We start from the raw sequence: 22,500 nt of genomic DNA on the forward strand, positions 1-22,500 counted from the left end.
ACACACACTGGAATAAACACACACACTGGAATAAACACACACTGGAATAAACACACACTGGAATAAACACACACTGGAATAAACACACACTGCACAGACACAATAGAACAAACACACTGGATAAGCACACACTGAAATAAACACACACTGGAATAAACACACACACACTGGAATAAACACACACTGGAATAAACACACACTGGAATAAACACACACTGGAATAAACACACACAGGAATAAACACACACTGGAATAAACACACACACTGGAATAAACACACACTGGAATAAACACACACTGGAATAAACACACACTGGAATAAACACACACAGAATAAACACACACTGGAATAAACATACACACTGGAATAAACACACACTGGATAGACACACACTGGAATAAACACACACTGGAATAAACACACACAGAATAAACACACACAGAATAAACACACACTGGAATAAACACACACACTGGAATAAACACGCACTGGAATAAACACACACTGGAATAAATACACACTGGAATAAACACACACACTGGAATAAACACACACTGGAATAAACACACACTGGAATAAACACACACTGGATAGACACACAGAATAAACACACACTGGATAGACACACAGAATAAACACACACTGGATAGACACACAGAATAAACACACACTGGAATAAACACACACTGGATAGACGCACACAGAATAGACACACACATAATAAACACACACTGGAATAAACACACACTGGATAGACACACAGAATAAACACACACATAATAAACACACACTGGAATAGACACACACAGAATAAACACACACTGGAATAAACAAACACTGGAATAAACACACACTGGATAGACACACAGAATAAACACACACTGCATAGACACACAGAATAAACACACACTGGAATAAACAAACACTGGAATAAACAAACACTGGAATAAACACACACATAATAAACACACACTGGAATAGACACACACAGAATAAACACACACACAGAATAAACACACACTGGAATAAACAAACACTGGAATAAACACACACTGCATAGACACACAGAATAAACACACACTGGAATAAACAAACACTGGAATAAACACACTGGAATAAACACACACTGGATAGACACACAGAATAAACACACACTGGAATAAACAAACACTGGAATAAACACACACTGGATAGACACACAGAATAAACACACACTGCATAGACACACAGAATAAACACACACTGGAATAAACAAACACTGGAATAAACACACTGGAATAAACACACACTGGATAGACACACAGAATAAACACACACTGCATAGACACACAGAATAAACACACACTGGAATAAACAAACACTGGAATAAACACACTGGAATAAACACACACTGCATAGACACACAGAATAAACACACACTGGAATAAACACACACTGGAATAAACACACACTGGAATAAACACACACTGGATAGACACACAGAATAAACACACACTGGAATAAACACACACTGGATAGACGCACACAGTAAACACACCCAGCACACTCTTCATCACGCTGGAAACACTAAATGTAACCCACTGATGATCTGCGTCCAGTCTGAACACTAGAGAACAGCACACACTCGGCCCTCCGCTCAACTCCACTACCTGTATAAACACTGTCCTATCCTGACAGACAAACACAGCAACAAATACTATATTTCCTCTAATCACTGACACACCAACACAATCTCGCGGCAATTCGTAACTTTTTGATTTAGTGACTAATTTGTACGATCTAATTCGTACAATTTAGTACGATTTGCTCATCCTCCAATGATGGTTGGGTTTAGGGGTGGGGTTAGGTGCCACGCCTCCTTTTTAAAATCGTACAATTTCGTACGACTGAACTTGTACGAATTCGTACGAATTAGCCACTAAACTGTCAAAACGTAAAATACTTACGTTTTCTCGTGAGATCAGGCTGGACACACACACACACACACACACACACACACACACACACACAAAGTTTGTGGACGTGAAGAGCTGCTTTGCTTTCTGTCAGCATTCTCCTCTCTGGACACTTCTGCATTCATAATCACACAGCCTTCGTGCCAGGAGTGAGGAGCTCATGATGTCTGTTCATTATCATCCGTCTGTACAAACACACGCTCCGCTCTGAACACACACATTTACCTTTGGCGTCTTGGCAAACCTCCCATTCCTGGTGTCCTTGATGAGCGAGATGTCCAACAGGTCGGTCTCCTGCAATCACAGATCAGATTTATGAGTGTTTCTCCAAGAGTGTGTTTAGACTCGCTGCACAGCACAATTACAGCAATAAAACTAAATAAACACATGATCATGACGGATGATGGAAAACAGGCCGCTTCCTGCACTCCTCAAACAAGACTTTGACATGGTGCATGCTAAAACCACAGCAGTGACGGCACAGGGGTCAGCGGAGGGTCATTTCGGCGTGAGAACCAGCGCTGGGCCAATGGAAACACAGGTCATTTACATACTGAAAACTGAAAAGTTAACCTGAATCGAGGCCACTAACCCTGCTGAGGGCACTAGATTTACAGGGACACGCACTATAAGGGTTAGAGAGCTATGTATGACTGATGACTGCGCTCTAAACCAGCTTTCCTGAGCTCGTGTCTCTGTTTAAGAGAGAAAGATGAATGTTTAAATAAACTCTGAAATGCAAAGGTGCCCGTGACGCTCTGCAGGACACCAGCCGACGGAAACACCGAGGAAAACAGTTGTTGCTTTCTCTATACTGACGAGACTGTCTGCAGACGCCGCAGTGAGCGTGTGCTGTGATGCTGCTCAGATTATTCTCTAAACTACGCCAAAGACTACGTCGAATAGTTCGGACTGCTGAGCGAATCACTGGTACAACCCTTCCTACTCCCCAAGAACTGTACTTATCCAGAGCGAGCAGGAGGGCTGCCAAAATCACTCTGGACCCCTCACACCCAGCACACTGCCTCTGAACTTTTACCTTCTGGTCGACGCTACAGAGCACTGCGCACCAGAACAGCCCGACACAGAAACAGTTTCTTCCCTCAGGCAATCCATCTCATGAACACTTGATGATAATAATTGTGGAACCAACATCACTACTGCTATACACTTTTATACACATATACACTTATTTAACAACACACTTTACATGCCAATTTGCACATAACAGCTGCACATATAACGCTGTATATAGTAATAAACATGTACATACACTTGTCAATCTGTATATTTGCACTCACTACTTCTATTTTTTTTATATATTTATTCTCTGTTTTTTGTCCTGTCTCTGTAATCCTGCTGCACTGTAGAAGCTCTGTCACCAAAACAATGGATATGGGTATGTGTGAACATACCTGGCAATAATGCTCTTTTAGTCTTTACATGCTCACACACATCTTCAGAAACACACGTTACTGTGCAGATTTGACTGGAACACTTTCATTATGGTTCAGAAATAACAGTAATTATAAAATTAGTATATATATATTACCAAAAATGTCAACATTCAGTAGTAGAGGTCAACGGTTTAAGACGGTAAAACAGCCGACAGATCTGTCCATGTCGAGAATTAAGGAGACACTTGAGATTATCCAGTATCCAGCAAACACAGATTTATATTTATTTATCTCTATTATTTAAATCAAAGGTCAAAACATTTTTCTGTGTAACCACTGCTCGGTGTAGTATGTGGAAATATAAATGTATATTATCTATATATCACTGTAAAGTTGTTTATAGGGTGTGACAGACCTTAAAATGTCTTGGTTTCCTGAGCCCTGACTGTCTCCAAAGTAATGCAAATCATCAGTTTCACAGCACGGCTGTCTATTGTCTTCTCAAGCCGGTCAACTGGTCATCATCATTTGCACACTGTTTTTTTTAATATTTAAGTTTTTATTGTAGAGAGATACAATTCACAACATCGATAGATATATGCCACTTTTACATTTTTTACAATTTAAATTCCCCAATCAGGGACCAAAGAGAAAACACAAACTTCTTCAGGACAGCAACAGAACATATCCCTCTGCCTTATTTTCTATTATTCTAATCAAAACTATTTACAGAGAAAAAAAAATATATATATATATACATATATACATACATACATGTACATACATATACACACATATACACACACACACACATACACATATACATATATATATATATATATATATATATATATATATATATATATATATATACATACATACACAAATACATACACACATACATACATATATATATATATATATATATACAGGGGCAATATAACCAGTAAAAATAAGTCTTAAAATTCTATAAAATAAAAACATTTGGTTGAATAGGAGTAATGTATTCAATCCATTTGAACCACAAGTCGACAAAAATATCTGTTTGGTTGTGTATATTGTATGTTATTTTTTCCATAATGAATATATTTTTCAAAATATCTATCAAATCTTGTATTTGTGGTGGACTAGGTTTGTACCAGCATCTAGTGATGGCTTTCTTACTTGAAGCAAGGATAATTCTATACATATATTTGCTTTTTCTATCTAAGGAATCCATTGAAAGCATACCTAGGTAGAGTATCTCAAAGCTGAAATCAATTGAAAAATTTAAGATATATTCTAAAGTACTATGTATTTCTTTCCAAAAACTTCTAATGTTAGGGCATCCCCAAAATATGTGGAAATGATTAGCATCCTGTGAGCCGCAATGCCTCCAACAATTTGAGTGTCCATGAAATGACATTTTCTGTTTTGGAGTAAGGAAAAATCGAATAATATTTCTCCAGCAAAATTCTCTCCAATATGAAGAACGGGAAGTAGCCCATTGTAATTTACATATATTTAGCCAATCCTCATTTGAAATGATAATGCCACTTTCTTTCTCCCATCTTTCTTTAATGTACAGAGATGAATCCCCTTGTAGGTCCATCAGTGATTTATATAATTTAGTTATTGTTTTTGACATTGGTTCAGCCATATACGCCGAGGAGAATAATTTAACCAGAGCACTCTTATTGGTATCCCCATCAGTGTCTTTTTTAATGTTTTGATAGAAATGTTGTCGGAGCTGAAGATATCTAAAGAAGTCCTTGGAGTCTAAATTAAATTTCTCTTTTATCGAGTTGAAATCTAATAAATATCCTCTATCCATAATTGACGAATAAGTTGTTATCCCTTTCCTAGTCCATATTTTAAAATGCATATCTAAAGTATTTGGTTTGAAGTCTGAGTCGTATGCAACCCATTTCAAAACCTTCATCGAGTCTGTTAGATTATAAACCTTGATGATCTCAGACAAAATTTTTAAGGTTACCTTGATCCATTGATTATCTTGTTTTATTAATTTTTGATCCACAATGGTTGCTTGAACGGGGAACTCATCATACCAGCCAATCTCTATATCTTTCCATCTTGCATGGTATTCTGGATTGCACTAAAAGAATATCCATCTCAGTTGTGCTGCCCAGAAATATTTTTGCAAACATGGAAGGGCAACCCCTCCTTCTTCTTTACCCAATTGCAGGATTTTAAATTTTACCCTTGGTTTCCTGCCCTGCCATATAAATCTAGAGATCAGTCTATCCCATTCCGAAAATAGTTTTTTCGCAAGGGGAACAGGTAAAGACTGAAATAAGTAAAGCAGTCTTGGAAGTATGTTTTGTTTGATTGAGTCTATTCTAGATTTCATGTTAAAAAATGGTAGAAGATTCCATCTTGCAATGTCTAATTTTATTGTCTTATTAATGGGACCATAATTAAGCATTTCCAAATTGGTCATATCCCTGGGAATATTTATTCCTAAATATTTAATACATTTAGAATCCCATTTTATAGGATACTTATTTTTAATATCGTTTGGAGGGTTATAATTAAAGGTTAATACTTGTGTTTTTTTTATATTCAAATTAAATCCTGATATAGAACCAAACGTATGTAATGTATTCCACAATTCAGGCAATGATTCATTTGGGTCCCTCAGATAAGTTAGAATATCATCCGCAAATAAAGCTATTTTATGTACATCATCCTTAATGTTAATACCTTTTATCTTTGTATTTTGCCTGATCCACTGTGCCAGGGGTTCAATGAATAACGCAAAAAAGCAAAGGGGACAGGGGGCACCCCTGTCTCGTGCCCCTCTCCAGTGTGATGGTCTCTGAGAGATTACCATTTATTTTGATTCTTGCAATAGGACAAGAATATATGTTTTGGATAACCCTGATAAATTTTTCATGGAAATTAAAGCGCGTGAGGATACATTTAAGAAAAGACCGATTGACTGAATCAAAGGCTTTTTCTGCATCAAGACTTAGAAGAACAGCTGGCACCTTAGAGTCGTGAATATGACTGATGATTTGAAGAGTTCGTCTAACATTGTCCTGTGTTTGCCTGCCGCAAATAAATCCGGTTTGATCAGAATTAATTAATTCCGGCATTAGTAGTTCAAGTCTTTTAGCTAGGACTGAGGTAAAGAGTTTATAGTCTATATTTAGTACTGATATAGGTCTGTAAGATGTACACTCTTCTTTATTTTTCCCTTCTTTTGGGATTGCCGAAATAGTAGCTTCTCGCCAAGAGGGCGGTAATTCTCCTCCATGTAAAACAGGATTAAAAGCCGGCAATAGAATGGGAACAAGCTGTTGTCTAAACATCTTGTACCATTCAGAGGAGAATCCGTCTGGACCAGGTGATTTGTTTGTTTTAAGCTTTGATATCGCTTTATTTATTTCCTCCTCTGTTATATCTGCGGATAGTTCAGCATTCCAGTCATTGCTAATTAACGGTAGATTTAGAGAAGCAAGAAAAGAGTTGATTTTTCCATGATCTACTTTTGTTTTTGGGTATACAAATTTTTATAATAGTTTTCAAAAACTCTTTGAATATCTTCTGATTTATAAAATAGCTGTTTTGATATAGGGTCTTGTATTTTCTGTATTGTTGTATCGGCCTGTTGCTTGCGTAACTTTCTAGCCAATAACTTCATTGCTTTGCCACCCGTCTCATAATATTTTTGTTTTAAAAACACAAGTTTTTTCTCTATTTCCTGGGTGTAAAGGTAGTCTATCTCTGTTTTAATTTTCTTAATTTCCTGGTATAAATTTTTGTTAGGGCTTTTCTTATTCTCCATCTCTAATCTATTTAAATTTTTGTTAAGTGTGTTAAGCTTTTCAAGCCTACATCTCTTTAGTTGAGATGTAGTAGCAATGACCTTACCCCTAAGAACAGCTTTACACGCATCCCATAAAATAGTTGGGGAAACTAATCCGTTATCATTCTGCTCAATATAATGTTTTATTTCAACTATAATTTTGTCCCTAATAGCAATATTGTTCAATATGCCAGAGTTTAATCTCCAGTGAGTGTTTTTTGGTTTATTTTCCAAATTTAGGTAGAGTGATATTAAAGCATGGTCTGATATGTCAATTAGTCCTATGTTACAATTTTTTATTCTAAACTTGTCTTTTTCAAATACCAGGAAATAATCAATTCTTGAGTAGGATGCATGTGGATGTGAGTAAAATGTATAATCTCTTTGTCTTGGATGAAAGTATCTCCATACATCGATCAAACCCATTTCTTTCAACATTGTATTAATTTGTTTTCTTAAGGAGTTTGTTGGTTGGGTGGTACAATGTGAGGAATCTAATTTAGGGTCTAATAGAACATTTAAATCTCCCCCACAAACAAGGATACCCTGTGATTCTGATGCTATTAAATCTATCAGGGTCTTAAAAAAAGAGCATTTACTACCTGGAGGGGCGTATACACTAAGAATAGTGACTAGGGTGCCCTCTACTCTGCCTTTAATCATTATATATCTTCCCTCTCTGTCCCTTACTTCAGTAAGATGTTCATAAGTAATTTTGTTAGAAATTAAGACTGCAACCCCTCTCCTATGTCCAGATCCATACGAGGATGAAAAAATGTATTTGAAGCCCATTCGGTTCAATTTGTTGTGCTCCGTTACATTAAGATGGGTTTCTTGAAGTAAAGCAATTTCAATTTTCTCTTTTTTAAGTTTAGTCAGAATCTTGCTTCTTTTTATTGGACTAAGTAAGCCATTAACATTGTATGATGCTACCTTTATGTAATTATGCATTTTCTGATTGATTCACATATTTCCAGATATTTTTTATCCCTTGTTATTAAGCTTGTGTAACAGTGATCAGGTAACGCCCCCTTTTGAAGTGGTTGTGAACATGAACTCAACGAAAAACAAAGAACAGATTGAACTTTGAACAGAAAGAAAGTCAATGTAAATGAAAGGTGAAACACGACTTCCACATATGAGGTCGCAGCATATCGACCCTTAGATGAGCAGAGATGATAAATGTGCTCCATGGGAGAAGCCTCTTGTACTTGCCTCCTACCAAGGGCCCATGCGCAAGTCATTTAGACTCAGTAACAGTTCGTCTTTTCCATTCGTAGCAATTTGCACTTTAAAGAAATCAAGTATTTTCCGAGTCGGGAAGAAAAGTATATAATACAAAGCAAAAAAATTAACAAAAGACGATAAAAGCGTCCAACTTAAAAAGGGATTAAAGAGTACCTTCAAGTGATTTTGGCCCTCATTAAGGCCATTTTTTATTACTTAATCGACTAATTGTGGACGCTTAAATGCAAGAAGTTTTTCTTTATATGAGGGGAGTGAACGGGTAGATGTACCATGTTTTTTGCCGGATTTTCTCCACGTCAGTCGCTGAACGCGCTCAATCAGTGAGTTGGGCGAGCTGTGTGTGGTTATCGGGAAACCTCTTTTCTCCATATCAGTCGATGCCTCTTCCGCGGAGTTGTAGAGAACTGTGCCTTCAGTATAGAACACCTTTAACCTGGCTGGGAAACGCATTTGGAATTTGATGTCATGATCCTTCAGCATCCTTTTGGTTTCTTGGTATTCCCTCCGTTTCCACAACACATCAGGGGCGTAATCATGGTCGAAAAAAATTCTGTTGTCTTTCCATTCGATTGACTTCTTCGCCCAAGCAGTTTTGATGACCAGTTCTTTTGTTCTGTAGTTAAGAAACTTGACGATGATCGAGCGGGGTTTGGCGGTGGGTAATGGAATAGGCGCTAGCGCTCTATGAGCCCGTTCAATTTGGAGGTCCGCCGGAGTAGCATCAGTCAGAACTAGGGTGGATTTCAATAAGTCCTCCAGGAAGGGAATCATATCTGAAAAGTTTTCCTCAGCTTTTTCTGGTACCCCGTAAATCCTTATGTTAGATCGTCTGGCTCGCCCTTCTTGGTCATTTAGTCTGGTTTCCAGCTGTTCAGTTAGCCGTAGCATCTCTTCTAACACTTCCTCCGTGTTTTGAATTCGGGTCTCCGCTTCGACAATTCTGTTTTCAGCCTCTTTGATTCTTTTATTGGACTTGTTTAATTCTTCTTTATGTCTTGAAGGTGTTTGTGGCTATCTTGTCGAAAGTCCTTAATTTCGTTGAGAATCTTTGCCAGGCTAATTTGCTCTCCCTCATGTGTAGTGTTAGCATTAGCGTCGCCGCTCGTGCTAGTTTGCTGAGGTACATTTGGGTTGTTTTCGTCGTCTTTTGTCGTGTTTCTTCTTTGTCTTCCCCTTCGTTCCATAGCTACCCCATCCATAACTCTGTTAGTATTTAAAAGTTGTTATTATTTAGCTATGGGGCAGCAAATTTTGTGCAAATTGGCGGAGCTATGAAGTTATGCGACCATTCTCAATGAGACGAAAACCGGAAGTCCGGTCTGTAATTTTTAACAATGTCCTTTTCTCCTTTTTTGTGTATTAATTTCATTAATCCCATTCCCATTCTTTCATTTAATTCTTCTTTTTGCAGTATTTCTTTAAAAATTTCAGTTAAAATTGGTATTAAAATTTCTTTAATAAACATACGTAAAATTCACTATTTAACCCATCTATTCCTGGACGTTTCCTTTTGTTCAAGCTTTCTATTGCTTTTCTTATTTCTTTTTCTCTTATTTCTTGGTCACATTCTCTTTTATCCTCTTCATCTATTTTTGTTTTATCTGTTTTAATAATTTTTCCATTTGTAATTCATCAACTCCTTGTGTTTTAAATACCTCCTCATAGTATGTTTTTATTTCTTTTAAAATGTCTTCATTACTTCATTACTACACAAAGCTGACGTAAGGAAATTCGCTCTAAACCCTCCAGGTGCAACCAGCTTTGCAATAAAAGCCACTGTGAAAGGCATGAAAACACAAATGGAGAATGCGGGCATCGATCCCGCTACTTCTCGCATGCTAAAGCGACCGGTCTACCATTTAAGCTAATTCCCCTTTTCAACAATCAAAATTGAACATTTTAGACGTGGTCGAAAAAGAAAAATAAGATCACATCTGTTCTGTGGTGGCTTCTTTGCCCTGCCTGCCATTTAGTCGTCAAATTGCCTAGAATGGCGTGCTTTCTTTTGAAGGCCCTACCTAGTCCTGCTCCAGTAAATGTGTGAGGAGCCCTGCATGCCGAATGACGAGTTACTCAGAAATCAATGCACATTGGCCTTGCCTTGGATGGACCTTCTGCTACTTTCCTGCAAGGCCAGTTTTTTAATTCATCATCTTCATGTCGGCCAGCAGCTCTTCGTCATCTAAAGGTTCCATGGTGTAATAGTTAGCACTCTGGACTCTGAATCCAGTGATCCGAGTTCAAATCTCGGTGGGACCTGTTTTTATTTTGCCAGCACCGCACAAAAAAAGTTAAAATAGCATCCTGTTCCCTTGAAGGCCAAAGAATGACACTAACTCTGGGTTTTCCAGCAAACTGGTAAGAAAACGACCGGTTAGCTCAGTTGGTTAGAGCGTGGTGCTAATAACGCCAAGGTCGCGAGTTCGATACCCGTACTGGCCAAATTTTTACTCTCTTATGCCTCAGATGCACTTAAGGGCTCAGCTTGGTCTCACATACATCCCTGCTGCAGGAAATCTGTGTCATGGCAGCAAAAATAGCTCAGTTGGGAGAGCGTTAGACTGAAGATCTAAAGGTCCCTGGTTCAATCCCGGTTTCGCCAAAGCAATGTTGTTGTTCTTTTTTGGGCACAGGGTCAGTTGAATGAAAGTCACCCAAAAAGCCTAGCCGCTTCACCCTCAAGTCCACCTGCTTCCATTTGACCAAAACGCTATCTTTCTCCCAGGTGGTCACAATCGCTTCTGGTGATGATTCCTATGGGCTAATCGACAGCACTCTGCTATATATTTAGTGCTTTGATTTCCCACTGCGGACGCGCCATCGAATAAAAGAAAACTGTGACTTGATAGGGCTTCTGAAGGATTGCAATGATTAGTACTACACAGAACCGGCAAAGCTGACGTAAGGAAATTCGCTCTAAACCCTCCAGGTGCAACCAGCTTTGCAATAAAAGCCACTGTGAAAGGCATGAAAACACAAGTGGAGAATGCGGGCATCGATCCCGCTACTTCTCGCATGCTAAGCGACCGGTCTACCATTTAAGCTAAATACCCTTTACACAATCAAAGTTGAACATTTTAGACGTGGTCGAAAAAGAAAAAATAAGATCACATCTGTTCTGTGGTGGCTTCTTTGCCCTGCCTGCCATTAGTCGTCAAATTGCCTAGAATGGCGTGCTTTTCTTTTGAAGGCCCTACCTAGTCCTGCTCCAGTAAATGTGTGAGGAGCCCTGCATGCCGAATGACGAGTTACTCAGAAATCAATGCACATTGGCCTTGCCTTGGATGGACCTTCTGCTACTTTCCTGCAAGGCCATTTTTTTAATTCATCATCTTCATGTCGGCCAGCAGCTCTATGTCATCCAAAGGTTCCATGGTGTAATGGTTAGCACTCTGGACTCTGAATCCAGTGATCCGAGTTCAAATCTCAGTGGGACCTGTTTTTATTTTGCCAGCACCGCACAAAAAAAAAGTTAAAATAGCATCCTGTTCCCTTGAAGGCCAAAGAATGACAGTAACTCTGGGTTTTCCAGCAAACTGGTAAGAAAATGGCCGGTTAGCTCGGTTGGTTAGAGCGTGGTGCTAATAACGCCAAGGTCGCGGGTTCGATACCCTTACTGGCCAAATTTTTACTCTCTTATGCCTCAGATGCACTTAAGGGCTCAGCTTGGTCTCACAGACATCCCTGCTGCAGGAAAGCTGTGTCATGGCAGCCGAAATAGCTCAGTTGGGAGAGCGTTAGACTGAAGATCTAAAGGTCCCTGGTTCGATCCCGGGTTTCGGCAATGTTGTTGTTCTGTTTTGGGCACAGGGTCAGTTGAATGAAAGTCACCCAAAAAGCCTAGCCGCTTCACCCTTAAGTCCACCTGCTTCCATTTGACCAAAACGCTATCTTTCTCCCAGGTGGTCACATCGCTTCTGGTGATGATTCCTATGGCCAGAAGTGGATAATGCGGGCATCGATCCAGATACCTCTCTCATGCATGCTAAGCGACCGTTCTACCATTTAAGCTAACTCCCCTTTTCACAATCAAAATTGAACATTTTAGACGTGGTCGAAAAAGAAAAAATAAGATCACATCTGTTTTGTAGTGGCTTCTTTGCCCTGCCTGCCATTTAGTCGTCAAATTGCCTAGAATGGCGTGCTTTTCTTTTGAAGGCCCTACCTAGTAATGCTCCAGTAAATGTGTGAGGAGCCCTGCATGCCGAATGACGAGTTACTTAGAAATCAATGCACATTGGCCTTGCCTTGGATGGACCTTCTGCTACTTTCCTGCAAGGCCAGTTTTTTAATTCATCATCTTCATCTCGGGCAGCAGCTCTACACCATCTTGAGGTTCCATAATGTAATGGATAGCACTCTGCATCCAGCGATCTAAATTCAAATCTAGATGGGACCTGTTTTTTTTTTTTGCCAGCACCGCACAAAAAAGCTAAAATAGCATTCTATTCCCTTGAAGGCCAGAGAATAACAGTTACTATGGGTTTTCTAGGACCCTCAAGTCCAGCTGCTTCACCCTCAAGTCCACCTGCTTCCATTTGACCAAAACGCTATCTTTCTCCCAGGTGGTCACATCGCTTCTGGTGATGATTCCTATGGGCTAATCGACAGCACTCTGCTATATATTTAGTGCTTTGATTTCCCACTGCGGACGCGCCATCGAATAAAAGAAAACTGTGACTTGATAGGGCTTCTGAAGGATTGCAATGATTAGTACTACACAGAACCGGCAAAGCTGACGTAAGGAAATTCGCTCTAAACCCTCCAGGTGCAACCAGCTTTGCAATAAAAGCCACTGTGAAAGGCATGAAAACACAAGTGGAGAATGCGGGCATCGATCCCGCTACTTCTCGCATGCTAAGCGACCGGTCTACCATTTAAGCTAATTCCCCTTTTCACAATCAAAATTGAACATTTTAGACGTGGTCGAAAAGAAAAAATAAGATCACATCTGTTCTGTGGTGGCTTCTTTGCCCTGCCTGCCATTTAGTCGTCAAATTGCCTAGAATGGCGTGCTTTTCTTTTGAAGGCCCTACCTAGTCCTGCTCCAGTAAATGTGTGAGGAGCCCTGCATGCCGAATGACGAGTTACTCAGAAATCAATGCACATTGGCCTTGCCTTGGATGGACCTTCTGCTACTTTCCTGCAAGGCCATTTTTTTAGTTCATCATCTTCATGTCGGCCAGCAGCTATATGTCATCTAAAGGTTCCATGGTGTAATAGTTAGCACTCTGGACTCTGAATCCAGTGATCCGAGTTCAAATCTCGGTGGGACCTGTTTTTATTTTGCCAGCACCGCACAAAAAAAGTTAAAATAGCATCCTGTTCCCTTGAAGGCCAAAGAATGACAATAACTCTGGGTTTTCCAGCAAACTAGTAAGAAAACGGCCGGTTAGCTCTGTTGGTTAGAGCGTGGTGCTAATAACGCCAAGGTCGCGGGTTCGATACCCGTACAAGCCATATTTTTACTCTCTTATGCCTCAGATGCACTTAAGGGCTCAGCTTGGTCTCACAGACATCCCTGCTGCAGGAAAGCTGTGTCATGGCAGCCGAAATAGCTCAGTTGGGAGAGCGTTAGACTGAAGATCTAAAGGTCCCTGGTTCAATCCCGGGTTTCGGCAAAGCAATGTTGTTGTTCTGTTTTGGGCACAGGGGTCAGTTGAATGAAAGTCACCCAAAAAGCCTAGCCGCTTCACCCTTAAGTCCACCTGCTTCCATTTGACCAAAACGCTATCTTTCTCCCAGGTGGTCACATCGCTTCTGGTGATGATTCCTATGGCCAGAAGTGGATAATGCGGGCATCGATCCAGATACCTCTCTCATGCATGCTAAGCGACCGTTCTACCATTTAAGCTAATTCCCCTTTTCACAATCAAAATTGAACATTTTAGACGTGGTCGAAAAAGAAAAATAAGATCACATCTGTTTTGTAGTGGCTTTTTTGCCCTGCCTGCCATTTAGTCGTCAAATTGCCTAGAATGGCGTGCTTTTCTTTTGAAGGCCCTACCTAGTAATGCTCCAGTAAATGTGTGAGGAGCCCTGCATGCCGAATGACGAGTTACTTAGAAATCAATGCACATTGGCCTTGCCTTGGATGGACCTTCTGCTACTTTCCTGCAAGGCCAGTTTTTTAATTCATCATCTTCATCTCGGGCAGCAGCTCTACACCATCTTGAGGTTCCATAATGTAATGGATAGCTTTCTGCATCCAGCGATCTAAATTCAAATCTAGATGGGACCTGTTTTTTTTTTTTTGCCAGCACCGCACAAAAAGCTAAAATAGCATTCTATTCCCTTGAAGGCCAGAGAATAACAGTTACTATGGGTTTTCTAGGACCCTCAAGTCCAGCTGCTGCACCCTCAAGTCCACCTGCTTCCATTTGACCAAAACGCTATCTTTCTCCCAGGTGGTCACATCGCTTCTGGTGATGATTCCTATGGGCTAATCGACAGCACTCTGCTATATATTTAGTGCTTTGATTTCCCACTGCGGACGCGCCATCGAATAAAAGAAAACTGTGACTTGATAGGGCTTCTGAAGGATTGCAATGATTAGTACTACACAGAACCGGCAAAGCTGACGTAAGGAAATTCGCTCTAAACCCTCCAGGTGCAACCAGCTTTGCAATAAAAGCCACTGTGAAAGGCATGAAAACACAAGTGGAAAATGCGGGCATTGATCCCGCTATTTCTCGCATGCTAAGCAACCGGTCTACCATTTAATGGTGTAATGGTTAGCACTCTGGACTCTGAATCCAGTGATCCGAGTTCAAATCTCGGTGGGACCTGTTTTTATTTTGCCAGCACCGCACAAAAAAAGTTAAAACAGCATCCTGTTCCCTTGAAGGCCAAAGAATGACAGTAACTCTGGGTTTTCCAGCACACTGGTAAGAAAACGGCCAGTTAGCTCAGTTGGTTAGAGCGTGGTGCTAATAACGCCAAGGTCGCGAGATCGATACCCGTACTGGCCAAATATTTACTCTCTTATGCCTCAGATGCACTTAAGGGCTCAGCTTGGTCTCACAGACATCCCTGCTGCAGGAAAGCTGTGTCTTGGCAGCTGAAATAGCTCAGTTGGGAGAGCGTTAGACTGAAGATCTAAAGGTCCCTGGTTCGATCCCAGGTTTCGGCAAAGCAATGTTGTTGTTCTTTTTTGGGCACAGGGTCAGTTGAATGAAAGTCACCCAAAAAGCCTAGCCGCTTCACCCTTAAGTCCACCTGCTTCCATTTGACCAAAACGCTATCTTTCTCCCAGGTGGTCACATCGCTTCTGGTGATGATTCCTATGGCCTAATCGACAGCACTCTGCTATATATTTAGTGCTTTGATTTCCCACTGCGGATGCGCCATCGAATAAAAGAAAACTGTGACTGGATAGGGCTTCTGAAGGATTGCAATGATTAGTACTACACAGAACCGGCAAAGCTAACGTAAGGAAATTCGCTCTAAACCCTCCAGGTGCAACCAGCTTTGCAATAAAAGCCACTGTGAAAGGCATGAAAACACAAGTGGAGAACGCGGGCATCGATCCCGCTACTTCTCGCATGCGAAGCGACCGGTCTACCATTTAAGCTAAATCCCCTTTTCACAATCAAAGTTGAACATTTTAGACGTGGTCGGAAAAGAAAAATAAGATCACATCTGTTCTGTGGTGGCTTCTTTGCCCTGCCTGCCATTTAGTCGTCAAATTGCCTAGAATGGCGTGCTTTTCTTTTGAAGGCCCTACCTAGTCCTGCTCCAGTAAATGTGTGAGGAGCCCTGCATGCCGAATGACGAGTTACTCAGAAATCAATGCACATTGGCCTTGCCTTGGATGGACCTTCTGCTACTTTCCTGCAAGGCCATTTTTTTAATTCATCATCTTCATGTCGGCCAGCAGCTCTATATCATCTAAAGGTTCCATGGTGTAATGGTTAGCACTCTGGACTCTGAATCCAGTGATCCGAGTTCAAATCTCAGTGGGACTTGTTTTTATTTTGCCAGCACCGCACAAAAAAAGTTAAAATAGCAATCTGTTCCCTTGAAGGCCAAAGAATGACACTAACTCTGGGTTTTCCAGCACACTAGTAAGAAAACGGCCGGTTAGCTCAGTTGGTTAGAGCGTGGTGCTAATAACGCCAAGGTCGCGGGTTTGATACCCGTACTGGCCAAATTTTTACTCTCTTATGCCTCAGATGCACTTAAGGGCTCAGCTTGGTCTCACAGACATCCCTGCTGCAGGAAAGCTGTGTCATGGCAGCCAAAATAGCTCAGTTGGGAGAGCGTTAGACTGAAGATCTAAAGGTCCCTGGTTTGATCCGGGGTTTCGGCAAAGCAATGTTGATGTTCTGTTTTGGGCACAGGGTCAGTTGAATGAAAGTCACCCAAAAAGCCTAGCCGCTTCACCCTTAAGTCCACCTGCTTCCATTTGACCAAAACGCTATCTTTCTCCCAGGTGGTCACATCGCTTCTGGTGATGATTCCTATGGCCAGAAGTGGATAATGCGGGCATCGATCCAGATACCTCTCTCATGCATGCTAAGCGACCGTTCTACCATTTAAGCTAATTCCCCTTTTCACAATCAAAATTGAACATTTTAGACGTGGTCGAAAAAGAAAAAATAAGATCACATCTGTTCTGTGGTGGCTTCTTTGCCCTGCCTGCCATTTAGTCGTCAAATTGCCTAGAATGGCGTGCTTTTCTTTTGAAGGCCCTACCTAGTAATGCTCCAGTAAATGTGTGAGGAGCCCTGCATGCCGAATGACGAGTTACTCAGAAATCAATGCACATTGGCCTTGCCTTGGATGGACCTTCTGCTACTTTCCTGCAAGGCCAGTTTTTTAATTCATCATCTTCATCTCGGGCAGCAGCTCTACACCATCTTGAGGTTCCATAATGTAATGGATAGCACTCTGCATCCAGCGATCTAAATTCAAATCTAGATGGGACCTGTTTTTTTTTTTTGCCAGCACCGCACAAAAAAGCTAAAATAGCATTCTATTCCCTTGAAGGCCAGAGAATAATAGTTACTATGGGTTTTCTAGGACCCTCAAGTCCAGCTGCTTCACCCTCAAGTCCACCTGCTTCCATTTGACCAAAACGCTATCTTTCTCCCAGGTGGTCACATTTTTTTTTCTTTTATTATACTGTTCAAAATTCATACAATTCACTTATTTATACAGATTACACTTAAGACAAAACATTAAAAAGGTCCATTTTACATCATAGCTTCACAACAATGTGTTTGTTTCTGCTTCACTCCTGATAATATATTCTAAATTCTCCAGTTTTGATTGTACAAATTTGTCATTTATATTATCCCATATGTTGTCTTCATTTACATCTTTATACAGCCGTATCCAGTACTGATTTGCACCAGGTTTCTTAAAAACCCCATCTCTAAAAAACCCATAAATCATTTTCACTGTACAATCTTTAAAATCCCACCATTTCTCTCCAAATCTTACACTCACATCTTTACTTGGTTTATTTTCTTCCATATTTTCTATTCTTGTTAACCATTCTGCAGGTATGGCATTTTTAATTATGTCGTATTCCTTTATTAAGTCTTGTCTATTAAAATCCTCCTTCGCTTCATCCATCACATCAATAACATACTGCACCGGTAAGAATCCTTCCTTAAATTCATATAAAATATCCCTTACTCTTGTTATTCCCACCTCCCACCATTTCCTAAAAAACACCACTTTCTCTTGATTAAGAATGTCACTGTTTAAGAATAAAGGCTGATTTAAAATGTTCTCGCGTCCTTGTATATTAAACTGTACACAAGTTAAAAATTTCCCCCATGCTCCAATCAATTCTTTATAAAAGTCTGGTAGACCCTCTCACTCTTAAGCTGTTTTTTCTTTGCTCCACGTCTATTAAACCTAGTCCCCCTTTGCCCACTTCTCCAATCAAGGTTGCGTAAGCTATTCTTGTAGGCTTTCCTTCCCATAAAAATCTAAAAAACATTTTTTCAGCCTTTTTTCCATCCACAGTGGCATTGATGACACATATAAATATTCCATAATTTAGAAACCATTAAAACATTCAAAATTAAAACCCTCCCCTTCAAAGTTAAGGACATTAACTTCCAAAACCTCAGCCTTCTTTCAATCCCTCCTAACATTTCCTCCCACATAGTTACTTCTGCTTTCTTTTCATCCCTCCCAACTACAATGCCTAAAATTTTAATTTCATCCATTTCCTTGAATGTAAAATGTCCAGATAAAGCCTCAGTTCCTCCAAATCGCAAATATACTGTTTTATCTTCGTTTATTTTAGCTCCTGAACCCTTGCAAAACTGTTGCACCGTTTCCATTGCTTGCTTTACACCTGCCAGATCTTGTAGTATTAATGTAATATCGTCAGCATATTGAAATATTTTATTCACTCCCCCCTCTACCTCTATTACTTTTATTCGTTCCTCGTGCTTCACAGCTAATCCCAGTGGTTCTGCAACTAAAGCATATAAAAGTGCAGATAACGGGCAACCCTGTCTGATTGATCTTGTTATTTTAAAACAGTCCGTTAAAAAACCATTGCATTTTATCCTGGTTATAGCTCCTCTATATAAAATCTGAACCCACTTTATAAAATTTTCCCCAAAACCAAAACTCTTTAGCACTCCAAATAAAAAGTCATGCTCCACTCTATCAAAAGCTTTCTCGAAGTCCAGACTAATTAAAAAACCATCTTTCTTCTGATCATTTATATATCTTATTGTGTCTTTAATACTCATAGATGTGTCAGCAATGTCTCGTCCTTTTATACTATATGCTTGGTTTGTTTTGATTATGCTTGGCATCACTTCCTTTAGTCTGTTAGCTAAAACTTTTGCTAAAATCTTAAAATCAGTGTTGAGCATTGTTATAGGTCTATAATTTTTTAAATCTACTTTATCCCCCTTTCCTTTGAATATCACCTTCATTAAGCCCATCCCCATTCTTTTATTTACCCCACCATTCTCAAAAATCTCATCATATACTTCCTTTAAAATACTAGATAAAATATCTTTAAAAACAATATAAAATTCACTTCCCAACCCATCAATTCCTGGACTTTTCTTTTTGTTCAATTCACTAATTGCTCTTTTTATTTCTTCTTCTTTTACCTCCTTGTCACATTCTCTTTTTTCCTCTTCTTCTACTCTTGATTTGATTAGCTTTAGTAATTCCCTTTTTTCTTTTTCTTTTACTCCCTCTGTGCAAAACAATTTCTCATAATATGATCTTATTTCTTCCAAAATCTCCTCATTTTGTTCTACTATGTTCCCATTTCTGCTCCTTATTTCTTTAATCATTTCTGCCTTCCCTCTTGTCTTCTCTAGATCAAAGAAAAATTTAGTGCACTTTTCCCCCTCCACTGTAAATTTAGCTTTGCTTCTTAACCTTGCACCTTCAAATTTCTCCTCCTCCATTTCTTTCAGTCTTCCTTCCAGTTCTTTTATCTTTTGTATATCTTTTCCATTCTCATTTTTCAATTCGTTTTCTAGTTTTTCTTTCAGCTCCTTTTCCTTATATTTTTTACAATTTTGTAACTGTCTACAGTATTTTATAGTAAACTTTTTAACTAAATGTTTCACATTCTCCCTCCACATTCTTTTGTCCTCATTATAAATTTCATTCCCTTTTTCCTTTTGAATAGTTTCCTTTATACTTAAAACATAGTCTTCATTCTTTAAAACCGCTGTGTTTAAAACCCATACCCCTGGCCCTCGTTTCACATTACTCCAGTCTAGATTCATAAAAATTGGCTTATGGTCACTCAGACTTGTTTCCTCATATTTGATCTTGCTTATGAACTCTTCAACATTCCTTGTGCATATAATAAAATCAATTCTTGTTTGACAAAAAAAATTCCCCACTAACTGTCTTCTTGAGTACTCTTTTGTCTGTTCATTCCTTTCTCTCCACACATCAATTAAATTCATCTCCTCCATCAATATTTTCAGTTCTTTTCTCCCCTTATCCGTTTTAAAAACCATTCCCTCAGCCATTTCTAATTTACTAAAAACAGTGTTAAAATCCCCCATGATAATAACTCTTTCATATTTCTTTAAATAAACTCTTAGTACATTAAAATACTCTTTCTTTCTGTTCTCCTCTGTTGGGGCATGAACGTTCACCATAATTACTTTTTTCTTCTCATACTCCATTTCACATATCATACATTTCCCCTCTTTGTCATTATAGATTGTTTTACATAAAACCCCACTGTTTTCTTTTATTAAAATTGCAACTCCTCTCCCCAGCCTCCCATCCCCATTATTGTATAAAATCTCCCCACTCCACCTTTTTCTTATTTCCTTCATGTATTCTTCCTTCCAGTTTGTCTCTTGTAATAAAATCACATCTTCTCGTTTACACATTTCTTTCACTTTTTCAAATTTTCTGATGTCTAAAAGCCCTCTTGCATTAAAAGACACAATTCCTAAAACCATAAATAAGATAAAAACATTCATAAAAACCATCATCTCAGTCCATCTCTTCCAAGCCCTTTAGCAACTCAATTTCAATTTCTTCATCTTTTAGCAGTTTTTTCCTTGCAGTCTCTAAATTTGGTTTTATCTTTATCGATCTTCTTCTTTTTGATGATTTCACCTGTGTCTCTTTGTTTCCCTCCTTTTGTAAATGTTCCTCTAACTCGTCTTGCTCCTCATTACTTTGGTCTTTTGTCTCCACTGTGTCCAATGCCTTTTGAAAACTGTCTGTCATGTCCATTTGTGTCCATGTTGTCCCTTCCTGTTCAGTGACTCTGTCCTTTCCATTGTCCTCATTCTCTTGTAGTTTTTCACTTTTAGATTCTGTTCTTCTGTCTTGTGTTGTTGTTTTGTCCTCTGACTGTATATTGTCTCCTTCATACATCTGTCTGTCTATCCGCTGCTCTTCCTCCTCCTCCTCTTCCCCCATCCAACATTCACATTTATTTAAAACCTTATTACAATCCGGGCACTTCACCGCATCGCAATCCCTTGCGAAATGCCCCCTTTCCTCGCACTTAAAACACTTAAAATCTGGACAGTCTTTCACCACATGATCTGGGCTCATGCACAGCCTGCAAGTTTTCACCTGATGGCTGTGCATCACCCTAAAGTATTGTGGTCCTTCTGCTGTCTCTATTCTTGTGCTGTACGGGAGGGATGCCACTTCCTTGGGGAATCTGGTTTTAACAAACCTCGTCCCATCTTCAATATCTGTGCCCGGATAAAACCTTCTTTTAATTTTTGAAAAGGGACAAACTCCCCAATTATCCAATTTCTCTAAAATATCTATATCAGCAACATAGACAGGCAGATGCATGAAGGAGACAACATAATCTCGATTTTGTAGCCTCTTTACTGTACAGTTTATCCCTTTAATAGTCAATCCATCTGTTAATACATCAGCATCTTCCTCTCTTTCAAGTGTTACTTCATATTCCTTGTTTTGTTTTGGTCTTACAGCCAAAATCTTTCCATCCCCAATCCTCTCTGTGACTGCTTTAATTAAATCCATTGCTCTCACCTCTGTTGTTTGTCCCATATCCACTGTTACAGTTGCTTCTTTTAGATAAATCCTTTTCCTTGCTTCCTTCTCCGATCGGTTTGTTTCTCGTTGTCGTCTGTCCAGTCCATTGTCATTTGCCTTCTCAAATCCGTCCGCCATTGCCAGGTCTGTCACCGTAGATCCGTCCATTGCAAAAAAAATAGGAATAAAAAACACTCCTCCCGAACAGCTCACGCTGCTGGGAGGATAAACTAAACAAACACAAAAAAAGTTTAACAAAAATGTACTTTAGTCAAAAATAAAACTAAACAGAAGAAAATGTGGTGAGCCTCTCTCACTAACTGCAGCCAAACACTTCCTGGAATGTACCACTATCACACATGCACAGGGGGGTATGGCCGTAAGCGAGAGCAGCCGTCAAGAGTTGGCTATTTAAAAATAGGCGCAGCACCAGGAGCCGAGTGCCGCTCAGCTTGCCTTGACACAGCACCGACAGAAAAAATGCCCTTGGCCCCTCAATAGTTTACCTCTTTTTTTTATTTTTTATTTATTTATTATTTTTTTTGCCAAATGAAGGAATTCAAAAAGCTTACAGCACCTGGTACTCCCAGGCAGTCT

The 22,500-nt window shown here is 39.6% G+C and overlaps 1 protein-coding gene and 13 non-coding genes across 14 annotated transcripts in view; 12 read left to right on the forward strand and 2 right to left on the reverse strand.

Annotated features, from left to right (window-relative positions):
• LOC130247436 (1-phosphatidylinositol 4,5-bisphosphate phosphodiesterase beta-1) overlaps positions 1 to 9,300 on the reverse strand; it is a 41,201-nt gene extending 31,901 nt beyond the window's left edge. The window contains exons 1-2 of the mRNA XM_056480657.1: positions 8,722 to 9,300; positions 2,182 to 2,250 (exon numbers count right to left, since the gene is read on the reverse strand). Of these exons, the coding sequence (XP_056336632.1) occupies positions 2,182 to 2,250; positions 8,722 to 9,300 (648 nt within the window). The remainder of the gene's footprint in view (positions 1 to 2,181; positions 2,251 to 8,721) is intronic.
• A 1,299-nt stretch (positions 9,301 to 10,599) lies between these two features.
• Positions 10,600 to 10,671, forward strand: trnaq-cug (transfer RNA glutamine (anticodon CUG)). Its single transcript has one exon. It is a non-coding gene; the product is annotated as a tRNA-Gln (tRNA).
• Positions 10,672 to 10,780: 109 nt separating this feature from the next.
• Positions 10,781 to 10,854, forward strand: trnai-aau (transfer RNA isoleucine (anticodon AAU)). Its single transcript has one exon. It is a non-coding gene; the product is annotated as a tRNA-Ile (tRNA).
• Positions 10,855 to 11,778: 924 nt separating this feature from the next.
• Positions 11,779 to 11,850, forward strand: trnaq-cug (transfer RNA glutamine (anticodon CUG)). The gene has a single exon. It is a non-coding gene; the product is annotated as a tRNA-Gln (tRNA).
• A 111-nt stretch (positions 11,851 to 11,961) lies between these two features.
• On the forward strand, positions 11,962 to 12,035 carry trnai-aau (transfer RNA isoleucine (anticodon AAU)). The gene has a single exon. It is a non-coding gene; the product is annotated as a tRNA-Ile (tRNA).
• Positions 12,036 to 12,123: 88 nt separating this feature from the next.
• trnaf-gaa (transfer RNA phenylalanine (anticodon GAA)) lies at positions 12,124 to 12,196 on the forward strand. Its single transcript has one exon. It is a non-coding gene; the product is annotated as a tRNA-Phe (tRNA).
• Positions 12,197 to 13,617: 1,421 nt separating this feature from the next.
• On the forward strand, positions 13,618 to 13,689 carry trnaq-cug (transfer RNA glutamine (anticodon CUG)). The gene has a single exon. It is a non-coding gene; the product is annotated as a tRNA-Gln (tRNA).
• Positions 13,690 to 13,798: 109 nt separating this feature from the next.
• Positions 13,799 to 13,872, forward strand: trnai-aau (transfer RNA isoleucine (anticodon AAU)). The gene has a single exon. It is a non-coding gene; the product is annotated as a tRNA-Ile (tRNA).
• An 88-nt stretch (positions 13,873 to 13,960) lies between these two features.
• On the forward strand, positions 13,961 to 14,033 carry trnaf-gaa (transfer RNA phenylalanine (anticodon GAA)). Its single transcript has one exon. It is a non-coding gene; the product is annotated as a tRNA-Phe (tRNA).
• Positions 14,034 to 15,309: 1,276 nt separating this feature from the next.
• On the forward strand, positions 15,310 to 15,383 carry trnai-aau (transfer RNA isoleucine (anticodon AAU)). Its single transcript has one exon. It is a non-coding gene; the product is annotated as a tRNA-Ile (tRNA).
• An 88-nt stretch (positions 15,384 to 15,471) lies between these two features.
• Positions 15,472 to 15,544, forward strand: trnaf-gaa (transfer RNA phenylalanine (anticodon GAA)). The gene has a single exon. It is a non-coding gene; the product is annotated as a tRNA-Phe (tRNA).
• Positions 15,545 to 16,307: 763 nt separating this feature from the next.
• On the forward strand, positions 16,308 to 16,379 carry trnaq-cug (transfer RNA glutamine (anticodon CUG)). The gene has a single exon. It is a non-coding gene; the product is annotated as a tRNA-Gln (tRNA).
• A 109-nt stretch (positions 16,380 to 16,488) lies between these two features.
• On the forward strand, positions 16,489 to 16,562 carry trnai-aau (transfer RNA isoleucine (anticodon AAU)). Its single transcript has one exon. It is a non-coding gene; the product is annotated as a tRNA-Ile (tRNA).
• Positions 16,563 to 22,468: 5,906 nt separating this feature from the next.
• Positions 22,469 to 22,500, reverse strand: part of LOC130213858 (5S ribosomal RNA) — a 119-nt gene continuing 87 nt past the window's right edge. The window contains exon 1 of the ribosomal RNA XR_008835513.1: positions 22,469 to 22,500. This exon is cut by the window's right edge and continues 87 nt beyond it. This is a non-coding gene — a ribosomal RNA (5S ribosomal RNA).

This window comes from Danio aesculapii, chromosome 20 (assembly GCF_903798145.1).
Source record: "Danio aesculapii chromosome 20, fDanAes4.1, whole genome shotgun sequence".
In the NCBI taxonomy this organism is placed as follows: Eukaryota; Metazoa; Chordata; class Actinopteri; order Cypriniformes; family Danionidae; genus Danio; species Danio aesculapii.